This window comes from Callithrix jacchus, chromosome 16 (genome assembly GCF_049354715.1).
Source record: "Callithrix jacchus isolate 240 chromosome 16, calJac240_pri, whole genome shotgun sequence".
Taxonomy (NCBI): domain Eukaryota; kingdom Metazoa; phylum Chordata; class Mammalia; order Primates; family Cebidae; genus Callithrix; species Callithrix jacchus.
Genome location: NC_133517.1, coordinates 41,580,372 through 41,592,385, shown reverse-complemented (window position 1 = coordinate 41,592,385; position 12,014 = coordinate 41,580,372). Strand labels below are relative to the sequence as shown.

Genomic DNA, 12,014 nt, shown 5'->3' with positions numbered 1-12,014 from the left:
CAGTAATTTGAACAGGGAAAGTTTACTGTAAAGAATTATTAAGTATAATGAGACAATTGTAAAGATTAAAAGAAAACTCTAGAGAATATCCTCAGTCTAAGGAAGTTTCTAATGAAGGACAAACTTGGATGCCAGCCTCCACTCCAAAGGGATTCAGGTCACTGGAGAAGATATGGTTGCAGCCCAGTTGATGACAGAAGTTTGCTGGGTTGTCCAGGTCAGAGCTGGTCCACGGTTACTAGGCAAGCAAGAAACAGGGTAAGGTGGGCTAAGACCAGTGTACAAGAATGTAGGTGTGCAGAGGGACTCAAAGCATTGGGAACAACTGGCAGACAGATGCATAGCCTACAGTGCACAGTGTCCATGTCAGGAGCCAATGGGAAACACTCTTTGGGGTGCAGGCAGATTAAGGCTGGTGGGCAGGAGTGCAGAGGGAGTCAGGGCATCTGCTTGCCAATAGGGTGGCGTGAAGCCTGGGAGTATGTGGAGTTTGTTTTGAGAGGGGCAGTGAGGTGGTCACTGGGTTGGGCTGGGGTTGTCAGGTTGCTAAGAGACGGCATACTCTGGATGTGCTGCTGGGCCAGAGTGCTAGGATGTCTCTATACACAGCCACATATGGGCTACTGAGAGCAGCCCAGCAGGAGCAAGAAGAAAACAAAAGATACAGCACTCAGGAACCAGGAAGAGAAGTTCCTTTCTCCAGCAATGACCTTCCACTGAAGGAAGCTTAACATCATGCTTGCTGCAAAAAAGGAATGCTTAAAGCTTCATTATCACAGAGCTGGTAATACGTGAACAATAATAAATTGATAACTGAAACACTCATTAATTTTTTTATATTGACTAATGTTGAAATGATATTTTGGATGTATTATGTTAAATAATATATATCATTAAGAATAATTTCACTTTTCTTTTTAGTTTTTAAAGTGTACCTAGTCAAAAATTTAAGTTACATATATGCTTAGCACTTGGACAGTGCTGTAATAGATGTCTAAGCTAAATAGATTCCTTCCATAAAAATTGATGGTGGCTGGGCACAGTGGCTCACACCTGTAATCTCAGCACTTTGGGAGGCTGAGGCTGACAGATCATGAGGTCAGGAGATTAAGATTACCCTGGCCAACATGGTGAAACCCCATCTCTACTAAAAATACACACACACACACACACACAAAATAGCTGGTGTGGATGGCATGCGCTTGTAGTCCCAGCTACTTGGGAGACTGAGGCAGGAGAATCCCTTGAACCTGGGAGACTGAGGTTGCAGTAAGCTGAGATCTTGCCACTGCACTGCAGCAGGGTGACAGATCGAGACTCTGACTCAAAAAAAAAAAGAATTGATAGAGAGTGTAGAGAGAAGAGAGATTCTACTAGAAAGCCCCTAATCCCCTAAATTTAAAGGTTGGTGTGATGGTTAACTGCATGTGTCAGTTTGGGCCATGAGGTGCTCAGCTATTTGGTAAAACAGTATTCTGGGTGTTTACATAGGGTGTTTTTGGATATTAACGTTTCAACCAGTAGACAGACTAAGGCAGACTGCCTCCTTAAAGAGCTGGGCCTCATTTAATCAATTGAAGGCCTGAATAGAGAAGAACAGCTGACCCTCTTCCAAGTAAGAGAAAATTCCTTCTTCTTGATTGTCTTTGGGATAGGGCATTGGCTTTTTCCTACTTGAATTCTAACTGAAACAATGGCTTTACCTGGGGTCTTGAGTCTGCTGGCCTCTGGACTGAAACTACACTATCAGCTCTCCTGGGTCTCCAGCCTCCAGCTCCCCTACACACTCTGTAGATCTTGGGACTTGTCAGACTTCATAATGAAGTTTGCCATTTTTAATCATAAGTCTCGCTTTCTCTCTCAATACATATACATGTTTTTGGAGAATGCTAACTAATACATAATGCAATTGAGTATAGAAAGAAAAATTTAAGGAATGCCAGAGAGGATGGGTGGGTAGCAAATGGGAAATATAAATTCAGGAAGAAATTTTCCTCCTAATGAGAAAATTCCAGAACATGTTAGTATGCTGATGGCAATAATGAAGAAGAGTGAAGGGAGTTGGCAATGGAGGCTATAAAGAAGAAAATATGTTTGGCAAGAGTGCAAGGTTTCGCTAGGCACATAGGGCTAGTGCAGCAAGCTTTCAGTAGTGAAATGATGGCATCCAGGTTAGAACTTCTTGGAATGAGGGTAAATCACACCTTCCTCACAGTGGTGAGACGGGGATATGGGTACTGTTCTTCATAGAACAAACTGTCAGGCTGGGCATGGTGGGTGGCTCACGCCTGTAATCCCAGCACTTTGGGAGGCCGAGGCTGGTGGATCAGCTGAGGTCAGTAGTTCAAGACTAGCCTGGCCAATGTGGTAAAACCCTGTCTCTACTAAAAATACAAAAATTAGCCAGGCGTGGTGGCATGTGCCTTTAGTTCCAGCAACTTGGGAGGCTGAGACAGAAGAATTGCTTGAACCCATAAGGCAGAGGTTGTGGTGAGCTGAGTTTTGTATTAAAAAATTCTGCACTACAGCCTGGGCAACAGAGTGAGACTCTGTCTCAAAAAAAAAAAAAAAGAACAAACTTTCCTTTTCTACAGGACAGAAAGGAAAAGATAAACCTTACAAAAGCTGATGACAGAATGCCTGTTGTACCCCTAATATCTCTCTGTGGTTATATTTCAAAGAGTTGACAGCAATAGAGCGACATTGAGTTATTCATTCTAGGCCAAGGAACTACTAAATTCTTTAACAGATGAATTACTTTGGCATGAATTATCTGGACTTTTCAACACTGATCTGATGTTTATACCAAGTGTATTTCCTTTTAAATAGTCTTGATACTTTCTTTTCCACTTTCACACCTTACCTACTTTTATAATATGCAAATAAGATATGAAACACTACAAAATAGGGTGTGGATAAATTTTGATTCAAAAACTGTATAAAATTAAACAAACAAAAATGTAGAAACTGGGTTTTAGCAATGTGTTCTTATCTGACAATATAGTACAAAGAAATGTTTGGCTCTAGTTTCTGAAAGCTGTCATTGAGAGGTGACTTGAGAAGAGAGTTATTGAAGTTACCTTTTCAATTTTGGTCTAAGAATCCTCATTTTTGCTTGAAACTTAGGTCACCTGAGCAAGTCCTTTAACCCTTTTGAGTCTCAAATTCCTCTTTGGAAGATTACATGATGCAAGCCTAACCTCAGGAATAAGAAAATAAGGAAATCGAAACCCCATATAGTATCAGCTCCATAAAGTCAATAATCTTCACAAGATATCAAATGATAAGACATTCTTGTGGGTAATAAGTTCTCATTGCACAAATCATGGGGCTTAATGAATAAAGGAAGCTGGGCACAGATTGGAGAGCACCTTGGACTTGGGACTTCGCAGACTGGGGCTATGTCCCTGACTGTGTGGCTTGCCTCTCTAGGTACTGGGGAAACGTGCTCATCTCAGTTTCATGCTTGGTAAAAATCAGATGATAATAGCTACTTTGGTTTACATTTAGAATTTTAAAAACGAATACCTGGAAAAATTTGCATCTTAGGGATAGTCTGTATACATGCCCTAATAAAATGACATGAGCTGATACTTTGATATTTCCTTAATATATTACTGTTAATTAAATATTTTATGGCTAGATTTGTAACTTACAAGTGCTGCTTTATTATGACACACAGTGTCATTGAAGAGGAGAGTGGACTTAGGGACATTGTGTTGTTTAAGGAAGATTAAAACTGGATCTAACCAGTTCAAAAGTGTAATGAAAAAACCTCCACCCACCAAAAAAAAGAATGAGGGTGGAGATGAGGAGATGATGACCATATAGTAGGCCAGCATTTCTGGGTTATTTCCTAAGTGTTGGTCTTTTACTTTTTGTTTTTTGTTTGAGACAGGTTTTGCTCTGTCTTCCAGGCTGGAGTACAGTGGCATGATCACGGCTCACTGCAGCCTCCACCTCCCAGACTCAAGTGATTCTTCTACCTCAGCTTCCCAAGTAGCTGGGACAACAGGTGGGTACTACCACATTTGGCTAATTTTTGTTTGTTTGGTTTTTTGCAGAAATGGGGTCTCACTCTGATGCCCAGGCTGGTCTAAGACCCCTGGGCTCAGGCAATCCTCCTGCCTTGGCCTCCGAAAGTGCTGGGATCAGGGGCCTACCCAACTGGTGTTAGTCTTCTTTTACTTGATTACATTTAATGGTTGTCAGCCTGAAGACAGAGGCTCTTTGTTAAGGAGAAACCACACAAGTAGTTATGAAAGGTTATTTAGCAAGTTAATGGATTCATTGATTTGAAGAAGTAAAAGGTTTTTGTTTCCTCATTTTTGTTCTTTTTAAATTTCAAACCTACAGAAAAATGGTAAGAATAGTATCATGAGCTTCCAAATATCCTTCAACTAGATTAATCAATTATTGACTTAGACATGTGGAAGTCAGTTTCAGACATCAAGATATTCAGTCTCAGCACTTTGGGAGGCCGAAGTGGGTGGATCACCTAAAGTCAAGAGTTCAAGGCCAGGTGCAGTGGCTCACACCTGTAATCCTAGCACTTTGGGAGGCTGAGGTGGCTGGATCACCTGAGGTTAGGAGTTCAAGACCAGCCTGGCCATCATGGTGAAACCCCATCTTAAAAAAAAAAAAAAAAAAAAAGAGTTTAAGACCAATAGTTCAAGACCAGCCTGACCAATACGGTGAAACCGTCTCTACTAAAAATACAAAATGTAGCTGGACATGGTGGCATGTGCCTACAGTTCCAGCTACTCGGGAGGCTGAGCCAGGAGAATTGTTTGAACCCTGGTTCAAACAGGTTGCAGTGAGCCAAGATTGCACCACTGCACTCCAGCCTGGGCAACAGAGTGAGACTCCATCTCGGAAAGAAAAAAAAAAAAAGATACTTCAGCCCTATAGATTTAGTGATGAACTCTTAAATCATTCTCAGTACCATTATCACACCTAAGAGAATTAGCATCAATTAATAATATCACAAAGATGCTGTCCATATTTAAATTTCTCCAAATGTCCCCCAAGCATTGATTACAGCTTTTATGTACCTAGAATCTAATTAAATATCATACATTGCATTTAATTGTTACATATCTTTTGTCTTTTTTAATCCTAGACTGTGTGAATATCCTATTCCCCAATAACCTTTCATCCAGAAGTTTTAGTACCCATTACTGATCCTTGCCTGAACCAGAGATTATACAAAGCTTATACAGGCCTTGTAAAATGGTGGCTTTAATATTTTATCATTTCATCTGTAGTTACTAGTGGACATAATAAAGAAGATCTCTCATTCTCTCTCTCTTCCCACATACTGATGGATATTTGGTGGGTGGGGAGTTATAATCTATTACTATCATTATTTTTTTGTGTGGTCAAATTGTCCCAAATTTGTCAGCACGTCCTTCAAGCTAGCTTATTTGTGTGTGTCTGTGTATGTGTGTGTGCATGCGTGTGTCTCTGTGTGTGTATGTGTGTGTTTGAATGCTTTCTAGCTTTCTGGCATAAGAAATATGTTCTAGGCTCACTGGGCGCAGTGGCTCAAGCCTGTAATCCCAGCACATTGGGAGGCCAAGGTGGGTGGATCACGAAGTCAAGAGATCGAGACCATCCTGGTCAACAAGGTGAAACCCCGTCTCTACTAAAAATACAAAAAATTAGCTGGGCATGGTGGCATGTGCCTGTTATTTCAGCTACTCAGGAAGCTGAGGCAGAAGAATTGCCTGAACCCAGGAGGCTGAGGTTGTGGTGAGCCGAGATCACGCCATTGCACTCCAGATTGGGTAACAAGAGCGAAAACTCTGTCTCAAAAAAAAGAAAAAGAAATATGTTCTAGGCTCATCTTGGTCATTCTCTGCTCTAGACCTGAAACTGTTACATAGGTAGTCAGACAGACATAATAAGAGCAGGAGAGCCCCTACTGTCCCCAGCCAAGAATGTTAGCAAAACCGTCAGGTGATAGTCAGGTGGTTATTAAACTACCCCTCTAAAATAATAATTGGTTGCAACTGGCATCGGGGAAACGCAGTCTCCCAATAGATAGAAACACTTAAAGTTGGTGATGAGCAGCTTCCTAACAGGATCTCAGGAGTTGGATGAGTGGTCTCAAGCATGCACACTAAGAGGCAAATGGAAGAGTTTAACTGGTATATGACCTTCCTCTAGGAACACTTGACTGGTAAGGGAAAAACACCTCAAGTGAGCATGTGCACAATTTTGGTAAACACATTGCACATGCAGCCCCTTTCAAGTGCTGGCAGGCCATTCTGCCTGCTGACAGCCCACCCCAATGAAGAATCAGGGAAGAAGGAATGCAAGACCCCAGAAGCATATCAATGCACAAAATCCCACCCAAGTCAAAAGTCAAACAATGCACTTGAATCTCTCAAGTTGGTGGCATGGCCCTCTTCCAGGTGTACTTTACTTCTTTTAGTTCCTCTCTACTTTAATTGCTGCTCTAAAACTTGCCTTGGTCTCTCCTTCTGCCCTATGCCCCTTGGTCAAATTCTTTCTGAGGAGGCAAGAATTGAGGTTGCTATAGACCTCTACAGATTCACAGCTGTTAGTAAAATCAGTCACTTCTCCAAGTAGCTCTGGTTCCTTCCAGTGGGGAATAGTATTTCGGAACCAAGATCTGGGTGCTAGTGTTTAATAACCTTTGCAAAAATCGTAATAGTAAGAATTATAACAGTGAAAGAGGTCTGACCTAACCAACTTTATCTTGCCTTTCACCTCCAAACTGCCCTTGATCATTTCTGGGTGTGAACCAAGCTAACTTTGGGAGAAATTTAGTTTATAATTTAAATGGCAATAATCCTTCCCAAAACCAAACTATCTTTATAAAGCAAATGAAAAGCCATTAGGTTATGAGGATAAGAGGTTAAGCAAATAAGCCATTGTTCTGGAGCTCACAAGATTTGTGACTTCCCCAATTACTCCTGTAAATAACATCACTATTGTAGAACCTGAAATTGACCTTTTGAGATGTCTTTTCAGGCTTTTGCATTTATGATAACAAGATGGCCCTGACCAGACCAGCAACTCCTCTGTGGCCCCTACCTAGAAGTAGACTCATCTCATGAGGATCATTTTCTATACCCCTATAATTGCATTTCCAACCAATCAGCATCACCCATTCCCTAGCCCCTTCACTGCCAAACTCTCCTTGAAAAACTCCAACCTTGGAATTTGATGGGAGGTTGATTGGAGTGATAAAAAAACTTTGAAGAGGATGAGGTGGCTCACACCTGTAATTTCAGCACTTTGGGAGGAGGCTAGGGCAGGAGGATTGCTTGAGCCCAGGAGTTTGAAACCAGCCTGGGCAACATAGTGAGACTCTGTCTCTCCCCCAACCAAAAAAAAATTAAGTTACCCATGCACGGTGGCACATGCTTGCAATCTTAGCTACTTGGGAGGGTAAGGCAGGAGGACTCTTGAGCCTGGAGTGAGCCATGATTGCACCACTGCACTCCAGCCTAGGTGGCACAGTGAGACCCTGTCTCAAAAAAAACCAACCAAACAAAAAAGCTCCAGTCTCCTATTTAGCTGCATCTATTGCAATTCCCCTGTCTTGATCAATAATTGGTTCTACCTAGGAAGTGGGCAAGATGAACCCATTGGGCAGTTTCAGTGTCTGGTAGCAAGGGGTAGGTCCAGATTTATAGAGCTTGAGCTACTATAATTTGGGAACTTTTTTTTTTTAAAGAATAGTAATGAAAATTACAAATACAAAATTAGTATATGGTTTTAGAAATGGTTCCTCAGTGAAGGGCTATAGATTTTAAGGTTTATGAGCTTCAATATTATTGGGATATTATTGTTTTTAGGATCTTTCAGTGAACAGAATTTTCAAATGCAGCACCACAGGTTTATTTCTTAGCTTCTGTCATTTTGTATTTTTGCATAAACCAGAATGAAAATCATGTTCCAGAGATTATCAATATTATTTGTTCATTTGTTCTATCTTAAAATATATACAAAAATGGTTTCCAGCTGGGTGCAATGGTTCATAATCACTTTAAGAGGCCGAGGTGGGTGGATCACTTGTCAGGAGTTCCAGACCAGCCTGACCATCATGGTGAAACCCCATCTCCACTAAAAACACAAAATTACCTGGGCGTGGTGGTGGGTGCCTGCAATCCCAGCTACTTGATAGTCTGAGGCAGGAGAATCGCTTGAACCTGGGAGGTGGGGTTGCAGTGAGCTGAGATTGCACCACTGCACTCCAGCCTGGATGACAGAGAGAGATTCTGTCTCAAAAAACAAACAAACAAATAAACAAACAAAAAATGGTTTCAGAAGCATAACACCAATATCCTACCAAAAACAAACCTACTAGTAATGTTCAAGATTTTCTTGTATTTCTTCTTAATATGTAATATGTCCTACTAAGGATATATATATATATATATATATATATATATATATGGCCAAAGTACTATATTCAAATGCTATTTAACTTTTTCTTTATGGTTACATTATCAATTCAGTATACAAATAATTTTAATTGTTTCTGTTTGAATTCAATTTCAGGGTTTGCTTTTTATTCTCTTTGATTTAATTTTATTTTTTTAAAAATGCAGAATAGTGTTAAAAGAAAAATCTTAGACAAGTTAAATTGAAGAGAGTTTAATTGTGCAAAGAACAATTTGCAAATTGGGCAGTATTCCAACTCAGAATAGGTTCAGAAAGACTCTGGCCTTACCCTGTGGGTAGGTTGATGGACAGAGAAAGGAAAGTAACAGACAGAAAATGGAAGTCAGATACAGAAACAGCGGGTGTGATTGCAGCTCAAAGTTTGCCTTAGTTGAACAGGGTTTGAACAGTTGGCTGCCTTTGATTGGCCAACACTCAATGATTGGCACAAGAGTGGGCTACAGTCTATTTACACATCTAGTTACGTTATAGTTCACTATATACAGAGAAACCTTTAACCTGAACTTAAAATATGCAAGGAGGCAGCTTTAGGCTGAAGTTAATTTAAAGATATTATGATTAAAAGTCAAAAAGATACACTGAGAAGTTTCACTCATTCCTATCCCTCTGTTATTGAAAAGAGGTCCCAATCCAGATTCCAAGAGAGGGTTCTTGGATCTCATGCAATAAAGAATTTGGGGTGAGTCCACAGAATAAAGTAAAGGCAGTTTATTAGAAAAGTAAAGAAACAAAAGATTGTCTACTCCATAAGACAGATCAGCCCCAAAGGCTACTCGTCGGCCACTTTTATGGTTATTTCTTGACTACATGCTAAACAAGGGATGGATTATTCATGAGTTTTTCTGGGAAAAGTGTGGGAATTTCCTAGAACTGAGGGATCCTTTGCTTTTAGACCATATAGGGTAATTTCCAGATGTTGACATGGTATTTGTAAACTGTGGGGCTGGTTGGAGAGTCTTTTAGCATGTGAATGCATTATAATTAGCATATATCCAGCTGTGTGGATGACCAGAGATCGCTTTCGAAGCCATCATGGATTTGGTGGGTTTTGGCCAGCTTCTTTACTGCATCCTGTTTTATGTCTTAACTGCATCCATAAAGCAGAGTCTTTATGACCCGTCCCTTTTGATACCCTTCCTGCCAACCTCCTATGTCATGCTGTGACTAAGAATGCCTAACCTCCTAGGAATGGAGCCCCCCAAAAGATCCCAGTCTTATTATATCCAGCTTGAATTCAAGATGGAGTTGCTGTGGTTCCATTGGCTCTGACACTTCCACCCCATTCACACTCATCCTCAATAAGGAACCATTTTTAATAATTTATTGCTTATCCTCTATACCTTTTTGGTAAAAATCTGAAAACATATATGCAGTTTCTTATTTCTCTTTTTTTCTTAAACATGTAGGCTATTATATACACTCTTTTGCACCTTTGCTTCTCCCACTCCCTATCATCAATATATCCCAGGACTCACTTTACATCTGGTCTGCTCATAGAGCTCTTCATTCTTTTTATAACTGGATGGAAGTCCATTGAATGGCAGCTGGGCACGGTGGCTCACGTCTGTAATCCCAGCACTTTGAGAGGCTGAGGCAAGTGGATCACCTGAGGTGAGGAGTTCAAGACCAGTCTACTCAACATGGTAAAACCCCATCTTTACTAAACATACAAAAATTAGCCAGGCGTGGTGGCACATATCTGTAATCCCAGCTACTTCAGAGCCTGAAGCAGGAGAATCGCTTGAACCTGGGAGGCAGAGGTTGCAGTGAGCCGAGATCACACCATCGCACTCCAGCCTGGGCAACAAGAGGGAAACTCAATCTCAAAAAAAAAAAAAAGTCCATTGAAGGATGGATGCTCTACAGATGATCTAACCAGTTTCTTATGAATGATAATTTGATTGTTTCCAAGATTTAGATTGCTGTTTTAGAAAATTATATAGACTATGCACTATGATTTTAAACAAGAGGGAACTTGAAACTGCTACTGCAAAATTATAATGGACATGAAAAGACCAGACCTAAGCAACTCCTTCTTATTTGTAACTTCTAAGCTGTCCTTATTCTTTCCTATGCATTGGCTGAACTAACTTTGAGGAGGAACATAGTTTATAGTTTAGAACAAAGGTGATAACAGCCCTTGCCCAAAACAAACGCTCTTCTTGCCTGGGGACTAGACTGCCTTTGTAGGACTAACAAATTGGCCAAAAGATTAGAAATTATGGTTTAGGTGTTATGCAGCTGGAGGCTACAAGATTCTGACCCTCTCCAAACTGCTGCTGGGAATAACATCACTATTGTAAAGCCCAAGATCAGAGCTTGAGATATTTTGCAGACCTTGCAGTTGATGGATCAGCAGGCACCACCCAGATTGATAAACTGGCTCATCTGACCCTATGACCCTACCCAAGAACTGTCTTAGTGCAAGACAGCTTTGACTTCCTATGATTTCATCTCTGACCCAAACAATCAGCACTCCTGACTCATTAGCTCTTCCCCCACCCACCAAATTGTCCTTAAAACCTTTGATCCCCAAATGCTGGGGGAGACTGGTTTGAGTAATAATAAAACTCCAGTCTCCTGCACAGCTGGTGCTACCAGAATTACTCTTTCTATATTGCAATTCCCCTGTCTTGATAAATAAGCTCTGTCTAGACAGCGGGCAAGGTGAACCCATTGGGTGGCTACAAATTGCGTACCCAAGCAACAAAAGTAACAATTTGGGAAGTATTTGAAGCTCACTGACCAGAATTTCTTTAACAATTTTGGTCTATTCATTTATTAATCCATTTATGTAACCACTATTATTGTGTATCAGGAACTGATATTTACTCAGAACGTTAAGAACATTATTCATCTTGACATGCTAAATCATCTCAGTTACTGAAAATGGGTATACTAGGTTTCTTACAAAGAAGTTGCTTGGATTTATAAAATATGAGGCAGTTTACCTGAGACAAGGCAGTAGAAAGTGGTTCATGTACACAATTTTTATTTTTCACTTTGAACCCAGAACACCTGCTCCTCCAGGCTAGAAATTCAAGCTCTGCGCAGCTAGTTCTGCCGCCAGTCGTAGGGTAGCTAGCCCACCAAGCACCCAGGAAAGATGGTCTGAAAACCTTCTTGCTTGCGATGTCAGGAGGGCAGCAGACTTTGGGGACCAAATCTCAGCAACTGAGTTTGGTTTCCTCACGAACCAAGCCACAGCCTTCAGGGTGAGAGGAAGAGGTAAGGAAAGGATGAATGGGCAATGAAGCCAGCCCAGGGCGGAGAGCTCGCCCTCTCCAAAAGCGATTCCGCCGGCTTTAGCTGTGCGACCTGGGGTGGGTTACCTAGCGCCTCTTAAGCCTGACCTCCTAATTAGGGGGCACAAGTCTTTCTCGAGGGAATGCTGAAAGGCTCTAATGGGAAAACGAGGGTAAACATCTTAACTTAGCTAAGAATCTGGCCCACGGTAAGCCCTTAATATGTAGTTATTTTTCAATGGTGGTGATTACCATCGTCATTATTGTTTTCTATTTGTAATCACCACTGCCGGGACCATCACTGACCTCTTTTACGCCTCCACGGGG

General features: G+C 41.1%; 1 protein-coding gene across 2 annotated transcripts in view; it reads left to right on the top strand.

Annotated features, from left to right (window-relative positions):
* Positions 1-12,014, top strand: part of CA13 (carbonic anhydrase 13) — a 64,048-nt gene that overhangs the window by 17,274 nt on the left and 34,760 nt on the right. For both annotated transcript variants that reach the window (XM_078352733.1, XM_078352732.1), the window contains exon 2: positions 3,918-4,015. In XM_078352733.1, the coding sequence (XP_078208859.1) occupies positions 3,934-4,015 (82 nt within the window). In that variant the 5' untranslated portion in view covers positions 3,918-3,933. The remainder of the gene's footprint in view (positions 1-3,917; positions 4,016-12,014) is intronic.